This window comes from Apis laboriosa, unplaced genomic scaffold, assembly GCF_014066325.1.
Source record: "Apis laboriosa isolate Shangri-la unplaced genomic scaffold, ASM1406632v1 scaffold43_cov150, whole genome shotgun sequence".
NCBI classification, from domain to species: Eukaryota; Metazoa; Arthropoda; class Insecta; order Hymenoptera; family Apidae; genus Apis; species Apis laboriosa.
This window is the reverse complement of record NW_025223292.1, coordinates 1,633,945-1,653,661: the sequence shown is the minus strand read 5'-3', so window position 1 is coordinate 1,653,661 and position 19,717 is coordinate 1,633,945. Positions and strand designations below refer to the sequence as shown.

The following is a 19,717-nucleotide window of genomic DNA, read 5'->3' as shown; positions in this document are numbered from 1 at the left end:
AATGTAAAATTCTTGTTTTTTCTTTCGTTTGTTTACCTAAAAACAATATATGTTCATTTTATCATGCATCTCATTAATACAAAAAAGTTGATGTATTATCATAATTACTATGTAACTATATAAATTATTCATGCGAAATTATTTACGATATAATAATAATAATAATACTCAATCATAACGAAAATAAATCTAGCTACAAAAGGAAAATATGCGATTGTTAAAATGTAAAAATAAACACATTTACAATTTAGATATATTTTCTTACAAAAGAAAATAATTGATTATAAAAATCAATTTTATTAAATATCTAATTTTATTAAATATCAATAAGCGTGCTATTCACGAGAATCTTTGATCAATTCTTTGTGAATAAATCTTCAAACATAGAAAATTTTAGCAATTTTGCAACAATGTCGCATGAAATAAAAATTTTGCATAACAAAAACATATTCTGTTTGTTAGACATCTTTACTAACAATATTGGTAACAGAAGACAGAGTTTTCTATGAATTTCTATGATATGGAGCAATATCAATACAAGAACATATGAACATTTCTGAATGTTCTGCTTCTTATCCTTTGTAACGCATATTTATAAAAATTGTTTTTCATAATAAAAACAATTTTTTTCAACTTTCAATTTTATGAAATAAAGTCAAATTGTGAAAAAATAAACTCATAATATAATATAAAAATATTATATTATATTACGAGTTTATTTTTTTTTATTGGCAACAAATTAATCAATAAAAATATAATGCTAAAGTATTTTTGTCATTTTTAAAAAGTAATTTTAAAAGGTATAATTAATTTTTTGTAGCAATATAATTCAATAATGAATAGTAATAGATTAAAATATTTAAAATTCTTGTTTTTCTCAGAATAGCTTGCTCCACATCTTCATCATTTTCTAGAAAAATTCTCTGCCTAAATGAGGACGGTTTGTTTGTTGCGACATTCGCATTCTACCTCGGCCACTTGTACTAGTAGCATGTCTTCGAGTATTTCGCAACTCTCTATCGACCTCTAGCTCTTCCAATTTCATAGTTAAAACGAGTTTTTGTTGCACCGCTAATCTTAATAGTGAGTTCAATGTTTTTCTATCATCTTCTGCTGCGGCTAATTGACGTTGCAGTTCATCAACTTGTGTGACGTATTCTTCGCAACGTGCAGCAAACATCGCACGTAAACCTGAGAAGTGGTTAGCAGGTATTAACACCAAATAGAAAGAAGCTTATGAAATATCAGAAACATGATAGAAAATTAAAAAATATATTAGTCATATAAAAAGAAAAATTTTTTCTATAAAGTATAAAGAATATATCATATGTTTAATTTCAGTAAAAAAAAAAAAGTATTAAAAAAAAAGTAAAAGCGAAGAAAGAAAACTATTTTTATAGATATATCGCTCTGTTATTATTAAATATAATAAATACGATAGTATATATTATTAATATATGTTAATATATTTTGCTACGAAATGAAGCAATATTGTTGATAACAAATTCCTAATGCAACTGCAAAATCAAATGTAACACAACTCATTATAAGCAATAAAATATACATAAATGCTGATAATAAATTGTTAATTTTATGTTAATAAGTTAATATAAAAATGTTAGTAACAAAAAACAGAAAAAAGGAAAATATTAACTATACTCTTAAGTATCATCTTAACATATTACTATTATAAACATATTGTTAAAAATTTGAATAAACTTTTCAATCACTTACTTGAAAATGTTGCAGCATTTTCTTTTAACATTCTAAGTTCATTTCTTAGTTTTAACATGGTTTCATTAACGATGCTTTTTTCATTTTCATATTTGCTCTTCAAATTTGTAAGTGCTACTTCCGCAGTATTTTTATTCGATTTAAGCACTGTTCTTAAAGTTGCAATTTGCTCGCGTTTAGCCGAGAGCAAAGCCTTCAATCTAATTACTTGTTCTTGTAAATCTGCTACTTCCACTTTATTCTCATTTACTGATCCTATAATTTGTAATAATCGTGTTAATAAGGAGAGGAATTGTTACAAATAAGAAAAAAATTGTTCAACTTACCTTCACAAACGTTGCAAACATTCGATTGCATTCCTTTAACTTTGGAAAGTTCAATTGTATGCTCTACAGCACTTCGAAGATGTTTTATTTGATCTATCGCGGTTTCTATATGTTTCGCAATTTCTTTTGCTTTACTTAAACTTTCTAAATCCTTAATTTGGATATCGGTTTTAAATAAAGTCCGACACCATTCTATTTTTCCATTTTCTTCCTCTTTTTCGGGAACAATCTTTTCATGATCGAGAACCACCCTCGAAGGAATTTCTCCATTAACTGTACAAACATGATGATAAAGTTGTGCAAGCTCATCCGAAATATTTTGTAAATCATTTTGTGCAGAATCCAGAAAACCACCGGCTTCTACTGCAAGTTTTGAAAGGATAGAAATATCGGATTCAAGTTGTATGCTTCTTTGTTCTGTATCTAAAAGCTGAAATATAATAAATAATTTTATATTCATATTAATTTTATTTTTTAGAAATTAATTATTTTTATTATTTGTTACATATTTATTATAAGTTTATATAAAATTTTTCTTTTCAACAAACTACTAAAAATATAATCTACAAGTTAAAATAAGAAAAAAATATTGTATAAAGTTTAGTATAATAAAAATAATAAATAAAGTTGTTTTTTGAACAAATATATATATAACACAATATAAAATATACATCAAGATGAAAATGATTTACAAGAAAAGATTTACAAGAAAAATAAGTAACTAAACATATTAAAAGCTAATAAAAAAAATTAATAACTTAATGATTGATATTCAACAAAATTCTCAAAATTTACAATACAATAAATTTCATCTCACCCTGATTTAAAATTTGTATCATATAATTATATTTACATTATATAATATATAAGAAATATTTTAAGATATTAATGATAATATTAATGATATTATATTATTTTCAAAATATGATAATTAATTATTTTCAAAATTAGAATTATAAAAATATTATTGACATTTTGTACATTTTATATTTTATATTTTAAATTTTAAAATTTATTACTACATATATATTTTTATTATATTTTTTATTTTTTATATACTAGTATTTATATAGTATATTTATAATTTAGAGAAATATTATAACCAAACTTCATATAATATAATATTTTTATTTTAGTTTCTCAGAAATTACGTTTCTGCAATCTGTTGAGAAAAACAAGAAACAATATAATATTTGTTTCTTGATTAAAATCTTGATTATAAAATCAAATTGTTTATGTTTCAAAAAAACGACATTTGACAATTGAAATAATTTTAGTAAGATATATATCAAAATCATATATAGAATGTCTGTTTGAACATCGTGCAAATCGCTCTGTGAATCTGACTCATGCTACATTAGATGCAAATAGAAACGAATAGAGGGAGAATATTCATTGAATTTTTGTTCCTAAGCACATTCTATTTTAAAGCCACAGTGCATAGCGATTGAGATCCGTACATTTATTCGAGCATTCGATAACAGAACATTCAAATAGATAATGTGTCAACTCGTTTATGAAAATAAGACAATGCATATAAAATTTATGATTTTCATAAAAGAGCTTAATAATTTATGATATGATATAATCATCAATAGCCATGATAATATTTATAGTTAAGAATATGAAATTATCAAAAGCAACAAGTTGTTAGGACATTGAAAAGCAACTTGTACGGATCATTAAAGGAGCAAAAGACAAGTTGTTATTATAATAATTGGTAAATACGTCAAAGGGATCACACGTTCCAACCTTTTCTCGAAGGCTCTTCTCTGACTCAGGGATCTGAAATGCCATAATTTGTATTCAAAGTCTAAATTTTGAATATTAAATATTATTATGCCAGAGTCACAGTTATTCTTGTTATTTGTTTTTTATTTTTATTTATTGAATCTTTTATCAATAAAATTTTATTATATTATTGACTTACATTTCCATTCTTCATAATATTTGCCACAATGTTGCTGTTTATAAATTTATAAGACAAAAATATCATACAAAAATAAAAAAAATTGAATTTATGATAATAAAAAGACAAAACTAAAGAGAATGAAATAAAAAATGAAAAAAATAATAAATAATCATATACCTTGTTTCTGAGATTTGTTAATTCTGTTCGTAGTTGTTGAGTTGAATCAGATATAGTTAAACCATTTTCTAATTCAGCTAAATCCTTTTGAAGTTGATTCACTTCACGTGCAGACATAGTACTCCATTGATGATATTGCATAATTGCCTAAAATAAAAAGACAATTAACATATATAAATATAAAATATTATAAAAAAGTAAAAAATTTATTTCAGTATATTTCACATATACCTGATTCAATTTATCTAATGTTGGTTCTTCAGTTTGTTTCTCAGGTAACTTTGAGTGAAGATGATGGAGTGATTGCACATGAGCTGCTAATTGCACTATACGTGCAACAAAGGACTGTAATTCATTTTGACTTTTTTCAACTGCATATTGCGATTCTCGTAAATTTTGTGTAAGATGAGCTTTTTCAGATTCTGCTAGTTCTAATTGTTTTTCTAATTTCTTCAGTTCATTTAAATGAATCTCAGAGAATAAATCAACTTGTTTATCAGTAGCAGAAGTACCTGGTTCTTGAGTTTTTAAATCTGCTTCAATTCTACGTAATGCAGGAGAATCATCTTCTCCATCACTACATATAGTTTGATCTTCTGTAATTCCTCGAATTGAAAGCGCAAGATTACTAAGATTATAAATTGATTCACTATTAATTCTTTGATCCAATTCTTTTTTAAGAGCATACTTTGCTTCCCGCTCAGCTTGTAAGGATTCGAGTGCTTCTTCCATTTGCTTTTCAGCAATTTTTTTTAAATTTGTTAATTCTTCAACTTGACTATTTAAAAGTTCCACTTCTTCTGTTAATCTTCTTATTTCGTGTTTAGCACCTTCAAATTCTACTTGACTGGATCGTAAACCAGACACTTGTTTCTGTAATGAAATATTCTCATCTTCCAATTCTGAATAATCTTGTAAAAGTCGAGCTTCACGAAATCTACATTCACGTAACATAGTACGTAAGGATTTTCTTTCTGTTTCTGCTTGCTGATGATCTTTTCCAACTTCCTCTCGTTCTTGTAATGCATGATCACGTTCTGCTTGTACACGTTCTAATTCATGACGTAACTAAATGAAACAATTAAATAAAAATTATATAACATAATAAAATTATTATTTTTATATTTTTTCAAAATATAATACATACTTGTTTTGTTTCATTTTCTAATTCAATAATTTGTGTCTGAAGAGATGTTTCTCTTGCAGCACTTTCATTAAGAAGAGTCTCTTCTTGTTCAATACCACTTTTTGTAGTTAATTTTGTGGTAGTCTGAAATTTTGCTAAAGCCTAAAAAAATATAAAAAATCATTCATATAAGAAACAGTACTATTTAAAAATCAAAATATTTTGATTATATATAATTATATATATTATTATTATATTATTATTATATAATAATTCAGTTTTATTATTGATATTAATAAGCAATCTAAAAAAGAATATAAATTTATTTGTCTTATTAGAATATACAATAATTAATGTCTGGTATATTTATAATTTTTATGATGAATTTTTATGCTAAAAAAATTAAAAATTATATATACTATTAATTATTAAATGTTCAAAAAAAAACTACTAGATAATTTATGTATATTAAAATATAAAAGTTATTTGAACTAACCTCTTGCGTGATTTCCAACTCGTGTTTCGTGTTTTCGTAGAGGGCCTCGAGATCGTTGCATCTTTGTTGTAAAGCAGACTTCTCTTCGAGCAAAGCAAGACCGTATTGAGCAGATTGAATTTTTTCTGTAGAAGCTAAATCTAATTCGCGTGAAAGTCTCTCGATTTCAATCCTGAGCTCCTCTATCGTGATTCCTTCTGTCGTGGCCATTGCTGTATGAACTGATTATTTCCTTTACCGACAGATTCCTTTTCGTCGTTACCACAAATAAATCGGAGCATCGGAGGTCGTAATATATTTTAAACGTCAAGGCATCATGCGAATGTTCGTGATGCAATCTTTTTGGTGTGCCCACTTCCCGAAGTCTCACATCTTCTGAAAATTCACGACCGTTTGACAGACGTGAGATTAAGGTGAGAGGGCACGGGAAACTCACACAGACCGGATACATATTCCTACATATGTTCCATGTTCCTAGATTCTTATTTCGTTATTCCATCGTTCCGTTCTGTTATAATAGTAACACGACATTGTAATTTTTTAGTTACTTATTAAATAACTTTTTAAACAATCCATAACATATATTCATTTTAAATAAATTAAAAAAATAATAATAAACTAAATAAAAATAAATTAAATAAGTAAAACTTATTTAAATCAAATAATAATATATAATATATAAGTTTAATTTCAAATATTCATTTTTCTTCAAAACATCTTCACATCTTCATAGATATGAAAATTTAAATATTATTATAGATAATTGAAAATTATTTTAAACTATATTATTAATGTTTATAATTAATATTATCTAAAAAGATAATTTAAAAAATGTATATAATCTAATAGTTATAGTTGTTACAGTCACTTATCTTTTTGTAATTCAACTTTTTTTTTAAAAAAGAATCATTACTATGTATTATTTCTTGTATAACTACATGAAGTAAGTTAAACACTTAAATAAAGAAATTATTTAAAATATGATAAAAAATGAACAAAATCCAAAATATAACATTTTTACAAAAATATTAAAAAAAATATTGAAATAATTCTAAAAATAATATCTATAAAATAAACTGATAATTATTATTATTATTATTATTATTATTATTATTTATATTTATTTATAGTTATAGATATTAATTAAAATTATGAAAATTTATCAAATATTTAAAAAAAATACTATAATATATACAAAGGATTAACAAACTAAAAAAGAAATTATAGATTTACATTTTATTAATAAGTGATCTCCTCTTTCAACTGAAACATAAATAGTACATGAAGTATATTCGTATATTGTACTACACTTCCTTAGTCATAGGTGCAACAATATAATAGATGATTAGAATCATCTGATAAGCTTTATATGGGGAATAAAAAAGAAAAACAAGATCTCGTCTTTGCCTCTCCGTACACATTCTATTTCAAAAATTCAGTTTAAAAACATAACTTCAAATACTCCGCAATCCTTTATTACTTTGTAGCTTATTTTCTTTTTTTTTTCTTCCTCTTCATCCTCTTCTTCATCTTCTTCCTTTAAGTATTAATAGATTAATATAAGTCGAGCCGTGATCGGCCGTACACGGATCGAATTAGTTCATACACTGTAACAGTCGTATTCTTTACAATATTCATACGTAAGTCTTGTAGCAGAGACAAAAGCGCAGGTGCCCTATTTGCACTCGTTTTTAATGCTCATCTGAACCTCCGGTGCCACCAATGAACCTCACACCTAAATCGTATATCTTCAAGGTATGTTTTTTCTTTCACCGATATCCTACATAGTAAGACATCGATAGTTTTTTTTTCTCTTTTTTGTTTTTTTTTTTTTTTCTTATACGATATATATCATTTATCCGTGTCCATAAATGTTGAAGTCATACAACATATTGATTACAGAAACGAAGAACAAAATTACTTTCATACATGAATTTTACTCGGTTTTTTTTACATCTCATGTATGCAATGAGAGCACCAAAGGTTACGATCCATTAGCGAAATACAATTTTTTGATCCTCCAAATCTCGTCAGACGCACTAGCGCACTGATTACTACTACCAAAATCATGTATGAGATCGGTTTAAGTCCCGAACAATTAAATGTATAAAATGTTACAGGACACCTTTACTATCCGATACATAACGCTCAAGGCGCTTTTTATCAGTTCCACCGAGTCAGGCACGCCTGGCTTCTGAACATTAATACACATTGTCGCTGCTGGTAAAAACATCATCAGTTTTCCTGTATACACGTAATGCACATGACCATGCATGGTCATTTACCACATAATTTCAAAAAAAAAAACATTCTTGAAAAATTGTATAAGTACATGAATAGACATGTGCACAACATGTTCACGTCAAATCTACCTAGACTGAACATAGATCCGTGAACGATCTTAATTTAAATTGAATTGTTCGTTCAGTAGAACGAATTTTCAATCAAAATATCAGGGATTCAATCAATTTATATGCCCTAACATCACTGCTCGCATTTATAAACGGTATTACCGTTCAAATTTAATTGTAGTCTATTTCGCTTATCATTAGACATTTTCATTCATCGCATTCTTTTTTCATTTTTCTTTTTTTAGAAAAAATCTTGCATATCTTTGTACTTGTAATAACATAATAACCTGCTAGTACCACGTTCACAAAGAAATATTTCCAAATTCATTTTCTTTTTTTTTCATTGCCTCATGATCTATAACAAATGTGCTTGATAAGAGAAAAATTACTAGACAAATCGTATCTAAAAATTTCGTTCTACAACTTATAAAAAAGATTAATGTAGTACTTTATACATGAAAATATAATTTGTTCTTTTTTGTGATGTATAAATAAGAGAATCATTGGAATTAGTCACCAGCAACGACCAGAGTATATCTAGCTTTTTACAGTACAAAATACAGCTCCTGCATATATGTATGTATATATGTATACACATATGCGCATATATATATATACATATACCTAGTAACGAAATATTTCACCATATGTAAGGATATAGTAAGGCAAAGTGCATCCTTTGAAAATTCGTAACAATCATTGACAATATGAACAATGGTGATTCCTGATATAACAATTATGATCATACATATAAAATATTCAAACTTGTAGACCTCTGTGTTTATATGTATATATACATATATACGTCATAATGATCGTTGACGATCATACTGATAATTGTATTCATTTTCACTTAAAGAATCTGATATACGAAACATGCATATTTTTCTCTAATTTATAATAATCTAATTAATAATATTCCAAGTATAAGTGTATATAAACTCGCAAATACTGACAATCTTACAATTGTGCAGTTTTTATTGATCTGAAATTAGATTTAGTTATAAAATAAAAAATCCTCATTACATCCTTACACATTAAAAATTGGCGTTACTAAACCTTACTTATATATATTCAGGGCCGGCATGTTCATTTCCTTTCCCATTACTTCTGAACTTTTTTCAACTCGAGTTGCTAGAGAGTTCGAGAGGGAGGACCGGATACAAGATGCGTGGATGTGAGAAAGGAATATAAATTAAATTTATTATAATTTTTTTTTGTATTCGTTATTATATCCCTTTCTTTTATCAAACAATCATCCATTCATAATTTAATGGACTAATAATTTTTTTATTTGAATATGAATTATTAACAAATATCTCAAATCCCATTAGTCAAAGCTGACAAAATATGTTATAAATGTTACATTTGTAAAATTTTTTTATGAAATATATTAATAATCCATACATCTTGCATCACAAAACAATACATGTACGAGATAGTTTGAAGGTCAGGGGACAGAGGATTCATGTCTCTACTCTAATTCAATTGAATGTTTATAATATTATTACATCGTATAGTGTGTAATGCTGGATGTGTCCTATGTGTAAATGTACTTTGTGCGCGCGCACGCATGTATAGTGTAATGTAACAGCAATTAAAAAAAAAAACAAAGACATCATAAGAAAAAACCCTTGCGAAGAGAACAACGACATGTAGAAGGGAAGGGAAACTAGGAGTAAAATGGGTTTCCGAGAGTTGGATATGGGGGAGAGATGGAAATTCGAACGACTATGACAAAACGCATTTTTAGCAATTATACGCATCAACGAGACATACGTTCGCACATCCCTACCTAGCTACAATCCCCGGTAGTAGCGCGCGCGACGGTAAACGGCTTATCGTTAAGCGAGCGGCACGGATTCCGGTTATCTCCTACTTTCTGTCGTCCTGATCACATTCACGGCTTAAATGACCAGTCTTGCCACAAGTATAGCATGCCTTTCCTCCGACTTCAGTGCAATTTCGAGCAAAATGACCTGTTTTATTACAATTGTAGCAACTTTGCATTCCAAAACGTCCAGAATCATTACCACCTTCTGGACAGCTACGTGCCATATGACCAGTCTTGTTACAGTTATAACAGCTCATCTCAGGCCCCTGTTAAAAACACTCTAGGTCATGACATTATTTTATTATCAATATATTGCACAAAACTTTGCAATATATTAATATAAAATATAAAATAAAAAAGATTATATTAAATATTGATAAAGCAAAATAAATATATTAAATATATTAAAATTTAAAATTTAATATATATGTTAATTAAATAAAATTTAATATATATGTTAAATTATGCATTAGAATTATAATAACCTGTTGACAGTCTTTTGCAATGTGCCCTACACCTTGGCAGCGATAGCAAAGATCTTGATCTTCTTTACATTCTCGTGCAAAGTGTCCAAATTGGTTACACTTGTAGCACTTGTCGCGACCACGCGCAAAACCACCTTCTCGGTCACGGCCACGATCGCCTCTACCACCACCTCCACCACCTTGTGGACACTCCCGTGCATAGTGACCCATCCGGTTACATTTATAACACGCACTTGAACTCATTTTTTATAAATCTACAACAAAAATAATCAACATATTATACATACTTTATAGCATAAAGACATGCATACATGATTTGATATTGAAAGTTTTTAAATTATATTAATAAATTCAATTTAAATCCATAAACAAATAATTTAAAAAAAAAAATTAGAATTTCTCTGTTTCTTATTACTTTGCTTTTTACATTTATAAATATATAAATATAATTGAATGTAAAATAAACTGGCATAATTTTAATACTTTCATATTATGAAAAAAATTAAAAATAGAATAAAAAAAAGTTTTATAAATTGCTGATTATAAAATTAATGCAATCATTCAAGACTATATATTTATAATGACAATATTTTCATTTTTAATATTACAAGTTAAATAATATATAAATTATAATATATAAAATAGTGTATACTAAAATAAATAACAGATTAAAATATAATACTCTAAGATCTGAAATATTTGAATACTCTGAAACTTCACAGTATTAAATAATCATTAATAAGTGATAAAATAGTATTTACAATTCACAAGTACATATTTAACAATGAATAATAATAACTTTAAAATATTATTTAAAATAAAACAAAAAATGAAATTTAGAAAACAAAATATTGTGATTGAAAAGATTTAAAAGAAAGTTATGAAAAAAAAAAAAAAATTAAAAAAATGAAAAAATTCAAAAATATATTTTTTATTTTAGATCTGCAAACTATAACAAAATTGCAAAATATGCAATTGGTAAAATATATCATAGAATATAATAAACTATTTTAAATAACAATATATATAAAATGGCATCATGTATCCAATCCATTTCTACTAGGAGTATGTAGAATACACGTGTTTGAGAAAAGCGTCGTGCACATGAAAGTTGTTTCTATTTAAAAATATTAACAACACATCAACATTTTACTAGAAAAGTAATATTCAAATCATTATGTACAAAACCCTCAGAAATCGCCGTCTATCGTACAACGTGGCTCTCTTGCCCCCACTTTGCAGTGGTGGTACGCAAGTACGCCACGGCGCGAAGATGGCATCCAAGACTGACGCCGTACTGCGCTTTTTTTGCCTCGCTAAAGAAAAGATCGTCGAGGGGCGAGGTATACATATACGATAAAACATAAAAACTATCGTATTAAGTGGTAAAAAGAAATTTCCTCCGTGATACAGGCAGATGAAATAAAATCTTCATTTACTGCAGAATAAAAAATTAAACCAACGAAGTCGAGGACCACGTGTGGAATCGCACAGAAAGAACCGCGGACCCGTTATCGCGACATATAGGAACATTCTTTAGAGACGACATAGCGACTTACCTCTGGTGCTTGATGGAAACGCACAATAAATCCTCCTTTCGTTGGCTTTGCCGACACGTCAGGGACAATAGGTCCGCGGGAAGTACTGTTTTCCTGGGAAAACTCGAACCGATACTCAGCCGAATGACTGCGGCGACCATTGACTACGGAAAAGAAGACCAACCAATCGCCGTTATGTTGCCCGCCAAACTCCGTTGCAATAATGAACGCCACCTCTCCTTCTGCGGCTATTGAATCGACTAACCGATTTAAATCGAAAATTGTTAATTTTTTCTAATGAAATTCTATCCTTTTATATTTTATATAATATATTAATTGTTTATTAAAATATCATGGTTTTATTGATACATTAATTAATACTGAAATGAGAGAAAACAATATTATTTTGAGAATATTGATGATCAACCTCAACAGCTATTGGTTCAATATCATCGAATCTGTTTTGATAACTCATTTCAACCAATCATATTACACTTGGAATGCATTAAAATTTAATTTGAAAAAAATTCGTGTAAAGTGCGAACCTCTATATGTATTAAAAAATGATGAAATAAAATCGATCATAAAAATAGAATTATAATTATGATATATTATCATTAATATATTATATGAAAAGAAACACTTTATAATAAAAATAAACAATAATTTAGATTTAGCTTAATATTTCATGTGTATAATCATTATACTAATAAATATATTTGTCGCTTATTGGAAAGTGTAATTTATAAATCTCATATATATATATATTCCTATAGAACAAGAAAATAACAAATTTTAGGTGTTTAAAGATTAATAGCGTAAATATCTTATATAATGATTATTAAAAAATGATAAAAAATTTATCATTGATAATTATTAATTATAAATAAAATATATTATCTTGATTTTTTTACATACATGTATAAATTTATTATTGTTAGAATAAAAATATTAATTGTATAAAAATTGAATAAAAATAAATAATATTTTCTATTACATATATTAATTTTTTCAATTTATTTATATATAAATTATTTATAAATATTATATTTAGAAATAATTAATAATATTTGATATAATCGTTTCTCAGTTATTAAATTATAATTATTGTAATATTTAATTTAATATTACTTTATAATAATAATGCTAATAATATCTATTATTTATTTTAAAAAAATTAACTTAGAAGTACCATTTAAAATAATTTACTTTTCTGCTAAATACATTCTATATAATTATCAATATATAATGCATATATAAATTTTTTTTTCATATGTTTTTTTTAAATTTTTAAAATTTTTTAATGTTTATTTTCTAATATTTATAAGTATAACCTATAATTTTTATATTTTTGTTTCATTTTCATTCTTTAATTATGACTTGAAGTTATTAAGACTTGAAGTTAGATATTTTTAATTCTACATATATATTTCTAATATAAACAATTGCATGAAAAATTTGCTATGAATATTAGCCTTTAACGATTTTCAATTGACATAAAACATATAAAATGATATCATTTCTTAAAAATTATTTTTTTTTAAAAATCACATATTTTTTTTAAAAATTATGTGATTTCATATATGTTGAAAAATATTTGTATAGTATTGAAACAAATAAGCATATGCACTACGTGAAACGTTAAAATATTTGAATAGTTTGAATTTCTAAAAATTAATAATTAAAGAAATTATATTTTTAATCTTAATTATAGAATTAAATAATATATATTTTAAATCTTTAAACTAAATTTTTAATATATAATTCTAGTAGAATTTTAGTAATACATAATAATTTGAGGTTAAGTGTAGCATGTTTTAATAAATAAGTATATTCATGAAATACAAAAATTAAACACAATGTCTCTTTACGATGATTTTGATAAACATCGAACATCAGAAAAAGTAGCTGGATGGTCATCCAGTATTAAATTATTACAATCTCAATTACAGTTAAAAAAAGCCGCGACTACACAGGTATGTTCTTTACAATATATAATACTGAATTATGAATTATTATTATATTTTATATTTAGCCGAAACGTGAACAATATAGAAAGGCAACAGCGGTGCTAGCACCTGTAATAGACTTAAAATCAAAAGCTAATAGAAATGCAGATAGAGATGATGAGGGTCCACATAATAATCCACTTTCATCTGGTACTGTTAGTAGTATTGGAGTAGGTGGTGAATTTGATTGGAATGTAATAAATGAATATGATCCTATGTGGCCTAATGAATATGATAAAGTTGTCAAAGAATTAAGAGATTTACGTGATAGAGAACATGATCAAGAGACTGAAATGCGTAAACGCAGACGGGACAGTTCACGTTTTGAAGATACACAGGTAATATTTATTATAATTCTTCTATATTTATTATAATTCTTCTACAACCTGATTAATAATATTTGATATAATCGTTATATATATATATATAATATAAATATAAGAAGAATAATAAGAATAATAATAGAAATATAAGAATATAAAAATATATATTTAAATTAAAAATATTTTATTCGAAAATGTATAATTTAACTTTTTAATGAATAATGAAAATATTTGCTTTAGACTTCTTCTGGAAATAGTACAATGATCCCTCCTGAAAGAGATGAGGAGAGAACTCCCACATCAAGAGGAATTGCAGGAGGAGCAGCTATAGCTCCACCACCTTCTTTACAAGAATCTTCTGATCTTCCACCTCCAGCACCAAGACCTCCAACTAGCATGGGATATGCTACATCATCAGTAGCAGCAAAAATAATGGCCAAATATGGTTTCAAAGAAGGACAAGGACTTGGTAAGAAAGAACAAGGAATGTCTGTTGCTTTACAAGTAGAAAAAACCAGTAAACGAGGTGGAAGAATTGTTGGAGAAAGAGAACAACTTATGCCACCACCACCACCTGTTGCTGCTTCTCCACCTCCACAACAACAAATTATTCCTCCACAACCTTCAGAAGAACCTAGTATTACAGAAATAATGAAATGTCCAAGTAAGGTAAGGAAAAGATTTAATATTTTAATAATATTTAAAATTTAAATTTATAGCACACAATATATTATAAGAATAATAATTCATAATAAAGTTTATAATTATGTAATAAATATTAATTATACAATAGATATCAATAGTTAAATATAATAATAATTTATTATATATTAGATATTCATTATAATTATAATTAATAGAAATGAAAATAAAAATAATATTTCATAAAATATAATATATATATTGGAAATTTTTCATTAAAAAAATATATTAAAATATATTCAAAAAATTATTATTAATCAGGTTGTATTATTGCGTAACATGGTTGGTCCTGGAGAAGTGGATGATGATCTTGAACCTGAAGTTAAAGATGAATGTAATACAAAATACGGCGATGTTGCGCGTGTCATTATCCATGAAGTAACAGAAGCTGCTCCAGAAGAAGCTGTTAGAATCTTTGTGGAATTTAAAAGAATAGAAAGTGCTATTAAAGCTGTAGTTGATTTAAATGGACGTTTTTTTGGTGGAAGACAAGTTAAAGCAGGTTTTTATTCCAGTGAAAAACTTGATAGTTTACAATTAATGGATTAATTTCTTATTTAATAATTTCATTTAATAAATGCATCTTAACAAATACAACAATATGCAATCAATGTGTTGATTATTGTGTTAAAAACATATCTTGCAATTTTATTAAAAGAATATAATAATATGATAAATTCTGATTATTTAACATAAAGAGAAAACAAAAAATATAAAAATATTTGCATAATATTCAATACATTGAAAAACATTTCAATTTATAACCTTATTAGTTAAATAGGGTAATAATAATTTAAACCTTTCTCTATATAATAAAAGCATTGATATATTGTTTTTCTAATTTTAATATAAATTGTATGCACAATATAAGTAATAAATAACTACAATTTATAATCTTATAAAATACTAATATTTCAGTAATAAAAAAGAATAATATAAATAATATAAAGAAATATGATTTTTTTTTATGATGAAATAAATATGAGATAAAAATAAAATAATGATTATGCTAATAAATATAATTATAATATATAAATAATTTAATAAATTATAATTATATTGTAACTTATTTATATAAATTACATATTAAAAATTTGATATTTAATTGCAATTAATATAATAAATATATCTTGTTAAGAAATTGGAGTTTATAAATTCGATTCTTAATTTTTTATTAATATTTTCTTATCACAGTTTATATTATATAAAATATATAATAAAATTATAATTCAATTTTTGTTGTAAAAATCTAATAATTATTACTTTATTTTTTTATTGCTTATTAAATCTTCAATTGCTTTGTTTAACTGAGCATTAAATGCAGCAAAACTAAAAGTTTTTATAAATCTATCTTTACCTGCATTTCCAAATTCTTGAATATATTCTGGATTTTTAATTAAATAAGCTATTTTTGAAGCAAATGCATTACCAGATAAATCAACCAAAAATCCAGTAACTCCAGAAATTATAGATTCTTTTGGCCCACCAGAATTATGTGCAATTACTGGTTTACTCATATACATTGCTTCAAGTGGTACAATACCAAAATGTTCATTTGGAGGTGTGTATAATATAATTTTACAATGATATAAAATAGATATTTTATCAATATCTGAAGGAGATCGAAGAAATATTACTTTTTCTGTTACATGTAATTCATCAACAAGTCCTATTAATTCCAAGTAATATTCTACATTTTCTTCAACTCTTTTATCATATCCACCAGCTATAATTAAATATACTTTTTTATATTCTTCTTCTGTCAAATATTTTTGAAGTTCTGCCAATGCTTCTATTGTTAGTTCTAATTTTTTTTTACGTTCATATCTGTTAATAGACAATAATATAATACTATCTGATGGCAATTTTTTATCAAATATTCTTTCTAAGGATATTATTCGAGTTTTATCAAAAAAGTCAGTGTTAATAGAAGGATATAAAACTTCAGGTTCAATACATAATTTCTTAAAAGTATGTTTAAACACAGAAAGTGTATATATGCTATTTACAAATATTTTATGTGCCATTCCAGTTGTTAATTCTTCTAAATAATTAAGAGGTGCACGATATAATTGTTTACTAATTCCTTTTGATTGTGAAAGCAACTGATCTGGATAATGACAATAAAAAATTATATATGGAATTCGTAATCGAAGAATAGGGATGCATACAGAAACTAAATCACAGAATACAATATCTGGTCGATGTTCACAAAAAATGATATAACTAGCTGCATATATCTAGAAAAAATATAGTACAATATATGAATAATATAATTTATAAACACATGTCAAAATTTAACAAATAAACTCACCATACGAATATAAGCAAAAAGTGCAAAAAATCTACCAAAAACATGTCTAGGTAACCAATTTCCCACAACTGTAACAGGAATTGTTCCATCTTTTGTTTCAGAAAAACAATGTTCAGGGTCGTGATGAGTTGTCACGAAATTAACCTCATATCCTTCTTTTTTTAAAGCTAATGCAGCATCTATTACTAATCTTTCTGCTCCTCCAATACCAAGATCTGGATGAAGAAATGTAATTCGCGTCATTCTTATTAATTTAACGACATCAATAACGATAATTATCAACAATGAATTAAAATGTTACGAATTACGATATCACGATCTACGATATCACTGGTCAATAGCGTAGTAAAAGTAAGTAGCAATAATAATATTTAGTAGAGTTTTTTCTCATTAGATTTTTGTTATCAAATTAAAAATGAATATCATCTGATTATCGATCATTATAATGCTTATTTTCGCGTCGCCTTATTATCTTATTTATTTTTTTTTATTATGCATTTTTGATATATCTTTTGCATTTCCTATGCATTTTTGTCATCTTCGTTTTTGTGACGTGGAAAATGAGCATTAAAGTAATCGATAATCAAATATTTATTTTCAATTGGACAAGAGAACAAAGAAAAAAGACTCTTAGTTCGTTAAAATTTATTTTCAAAGCAATCTAAATATGTTACTTCATCATAAAATTATACAAATTATTAAAAAAAATTAGTTAAATATTTTATAAAGTTATATATAAATAAATAAGTAAGTATTGTACAAAGCATAGATATTATATTATAAAGATATATAAAAATCATATTCAGCAAGTATATTTTAGTTAAAATAATTTATTGATAACAAAAGAAAATCAAAATTTTGGTAATCTTTTGTAAAATAAATAAGAGATGAACAACAATTCAATTTTAGTAATATTTAAATATTTACTGTTAATTATGCCAAATGTCACAAAGAATATTCTTATGGAAAATACAAAAAAACGCTTAAAAGAATTATTTTGTTTAATGGATAGTGATATTGATGGTTATTTAGATTACTATGAAATGAAAGCTGCATTAAAAGCTTTAGGTTTCCCAGTAAAAAAATCTTATATTTTAACCATAATACGAATGTACGACAAGCGTGGTTATAATAAAATTTGTTTTAATGATTTTTATTATGTTGGTGTGTTTAACAAAAAATATTAAATTTAATGAAATAATGTTTTATTTATTATATTTTTAAAGAAATTAACATACTTAATATATATAATAATATTTAAAATTCTTTGTAATGTCTTATTTAAATTTTAATATTTATTCAGTAACAGAAATGTTAATTAAGCGGAATCCTATAGATGAAATTAAATATGTTTTTAAGTTATTTATAAACAAATCTTCAATCAATAAAATAACATTGGAAGATTTACAGAAATTTAATCAAAAACTTAAATGTAATCTAATTAATGAAGAAATGGAACTTATGATAAAAGAATTTGATTTGGATCAAGATGGTTCTAGTAAAAAGATCTTTTATTTTAGATTAATTATATTGATAAAATTTTCATTTAATATCATAACATTTATTTGCATTTTGTATTATAACTAACAAACTTACAAATTATATTTATAAATTATAATTTCAGTTGATCAAAGTGAATTTATGGATATTATGATGGATTTTACAATTTAAATAACTTTTGTTTTCTTATTGTAAACATATTTATAAATAATCATCACAATGAATTTTGGAATTAATTGGGAAGAAGAACATAGACAAACATTATTAGAAGGAAATGCAACATTGGAACGATCTTCACAATCTATTAGCAGATCTCAAGCAATTGCAATTGAAAGTGAACAAATAGGAACTGAGGTAATTTCTGAATTGAGTAGACAAGGAGAACAATTATTACGAACAGAAAGAAGATTATCACAAACAGATGAAGAATTAGATAAAACAAGAAGAATATTAAATATTATGAGACGTAGAGTTTTATTAAATAAATTTGTATTAATCTTAATTATATTATTAGAAGTAGCCATACTTGGTATTATTATATATAAAAAATATATAAAAATATTGTAAATATATATATGTTAAAATAATATATATTTTATATTTTATATATAGTATAAATAATATAAATATTCTATAAATACTTATTTTTATTTAAATCCTATGTAATATGTAATAAATTATTAATATAGTAAAAAAATATATATATGAATAAATAAATAAGAATACATATAAATTTCATTTAATTTTGTATTTTAATTTATATATTTTAATGAATTGTTTATAAAATAATAAAAATATAACATTGATATGATAAATTGATACAACATATGATATTAATACGATAAATTGGTAAAAAAACATTTTATTCTGAAGTATGATATTAAATAAGA

At 25.2% G+C, this 19,717-nt stretch overlaps 5 protein-coding genes and 1 pseudogene across 7 annotated transcripts; 3 read left to right on the top strand and 3 right to left on the bottom strand.

Annotated features, from left to right (window-relative positions):
* Positions 1-756: 756 nt before the first annotated feature.
* Positions 757-6,184, bottom strand: LOC122716237 (protein bicaudal D). 2 transcript variants are annotated; one of them, XM_043939133.1, is made up of 8 exons: positions 5,772-6,184; positions 5,297-5,437; positions 4,381-5,217; positions 4,150-4,296; positions 3,813-3,845; positions 2,061-2,490; positions 1,735-1,989; positions 757-1,191 (listed from the first exon to the last, which is right to left on the bottom strand). In XM_043939133.1, the coding sequence occupies exons 1-8, from the start codon at positions 5,979-5,981 to the stop codon at positions 911-913; spliced, it is 2,334 nt and encodes a 777-aa protein (XP_043795068.1). In that variant the 5' UTR covers positions 5,982-6,184; the 3' UTR covers positions 757-910. The 2 variants fall into 2 exon arrangements, with proteins under 2 accessions (XP_043795068.1, XP_043795069.1); XM_043939134.1 differs by lacking the exon at positions 3,813-3,845.
* A 984-nt stretch (positions 6,185-7,168) lies between these two features.
* Positions 7,169-12,161, bottom strand: LOC122716214 (CCHC-type zinc finger protein CG3800). Of its 2 annotated transcripts, none has more exons than XM_043939089.1 (3): positions 12,001-12,161; positions 10,442-10,695; positions 7,169-10,222 (listed from the first exon to the last, which is right to left on the bottom strand). In XM_043939089.1, exons 2-3 carry the CDS (start codon positions 10,682-10,684, stop codon positions 9,998-10,000), a joined length of 468 nt encoding a protein of 155 aa, XP_043795024.1. In that variant the 5' UTR covers positions 10,685-10,695; positions 12,001-12,161; the 3' UTR covers positions 7,169-9,997. The 2 variants fall into 2 exon arrangements, with proteins under 2 accessions (XP_043795024.1, XP_043795025.1); XM_043939090.1 differs by lacking the exon at positions 12,001-12,161 and adding an exon at positions 11,625-11,752.
* LOC122716215 lies at positions 11,715-12,143 on the top strand (annotated as a pseudogene).
* Positions 12,162-13,734: 1,573 nt separating the features above from the next.
* Positions 13,735-15,607, top strand: LOC122716326 (splicing factor 45). Its single transcript, XM_043939305.1, has 4 exons — positions 13,735-13,955; positions 14,015-14,326; positions 14,552-14,980; positions 15,275-15,607. Exons 1-4 carry the CDS (start codon positions 13,839-13,841, stop codon positions 15,560-15,562), a joined length of 1,146 nt encoding a protein of 381 aa, XP_043795240.1. The 5' UTR covers positions 13,735-13,838; the 3' UTR covers positions 15,563-15,607.
* A 517-nt stretch (positions 15,608-16,124) lies between these two features.
* On the bottom strand, positions 16,125-18,027 carry LOC122716325 (alpha-1,3/1,6-mannosyltransferase ALG2). Its single transcript, XM_043939304.1, has 2 exons — positions 17,328-18,027; positions 16,125-17,253 (listed from the first exon to the last, which is right to left on the bottom strand). The coding sequence occupies exons 1-2, from the start codon at positions 17,568-17,570 to the stop codon at positions 16,273-16,275; spliced, it is 1,224 nt and encodes a 407-aa protein (XP_043795239.1). The 5' UTR covers positions 17,571-18,027; the 3' UTR covers positions 16,125-16,272.
* A 109-nt stretch (positions 18,028-18,136) lies between these two features.
* Positions 18,137-19,150, top strand: LOC122716327 (cell division control protein 31-like). The gene is made up of 3 exons (XM_043939307.1): positions 18,137-18,491; positions 18,631-18,825; positions 18,952-19,150. Exons 1-3 carry the CDS (start codon positions 18,215-18,217, stop codon positions 18,996-18,998), a joined length of 519 nt encoding a protein of 172 aa, XP_043795242.1. The 5' UTR covers positions 18,137-18,214; the 3' UTR covers positions 18,999-19,150.
* The last annotated feature ends 567 nt before the right edge of the window (positions 19,151-19,717 follow it).

What these genes read in the sequence shown, in the direction of transcription:
- LOC122716237 (XM_043939133.1), bottom strand. Translation starts at nt 5,981, where the DNA reads ATGGCCACGACAGAAGGAATCACGATAGAGGAGCTCAGGATTGAAATC. An exon ending in TAACAAATCTCAGAAACAAG is followed by an intron (nt 3,846 to 4,149) that starts GTATATGATTAT and finishes ATGGCATTTCAG; the next exon opens with ATCCCTGAGTCAGAGAAGAG. An exon ending in TGTTTGCAACGTTTGTGAAG is followed by an intron (nt 1,990 to 2,060) that starts GTAAGTTGAACA and finishes TACAAATTATAG; the next exon opens with GATCAGTAAATGAGAATAAA.
- LOC122716214 (XM_043939089.1), bottom strand. Translation starts at nt 10,684, where the DNA reads ATGAGTTCAAGTGCGTGTTATAAATGTAACCGGATGGGTCACTATGCA. An exon ending in TTGCAAAAGACTGTCAACAG is followed by an intron (nt 10,223 to 10,441) that starts GTTATTATAATT and finishes TGTTTTTAACAG; the next exon opens with GGGCCTGAGATGAGCTGTTA.
- LOC122716326 (XM_043939305.1), top strand. Translation starts at nt 13,839, where the DNA reads ATGTCTCTTTACGATGATTTTGATAAACATCGAACATCAGAAAAAGTA. An exon ending in AAAAAGCCGCGACTACACAG is followed by an intron (nt 13,956 to 14,014) that starts GTATGTTCTTTA and finishes TTTTATATTTAG; the next exon opens with CCGAAACGTGAACAATATAG. An exon ending in CACGTTTTGAAGATACACAG is followed by an intron (nt 14,327 to 14,551) that starts GTAATATTTATT and finishes TATTTGCTTTAG; the next exon opens with ACTTCTTCTGGAAATAGTAC.
- LOC122716325 (XM_043939304.1), bottom strand. Translation starts at nt 17,570, where the DNA reads ATGACGCGAATTACATTTCTTCATCCAGATCTTGGTATTGGAGGAGCA. An exon ending in TTTTTGCTTATATTCGTATG is followed by an intron (nt 17,254 to 17,327) that starts GTGAGTTTATTT and finishes TATTTTTTCTAG; the next exon opens with ATATATGCAGCTAGTTATAT.
- LOC122716327 (XM_043939307.1), top strand. Translation starts at nt 18,215, where the DNA reads ATGAACAACAATTCAATTTTAGTAATATTTAAATATTTACTGTTAATT. An exon ending in TAATGATTTTTATTATGTTG is followed by an intron (nt 18,492 to 18,630) that starts GTGTGTTTAACA and finishes ATATTTATTCAG; the next exon opens with TAACAGAAATGTTAATTAAG. An exon ending in TTTGGATCAAGATGGTTCTA is followed by an intron (nt 18,826 to 18,951) that starts GTAAAAAGATCT and finishes TTATAATTTCAG; the next exon opens with TTGATCAAAGTGAATTTATG.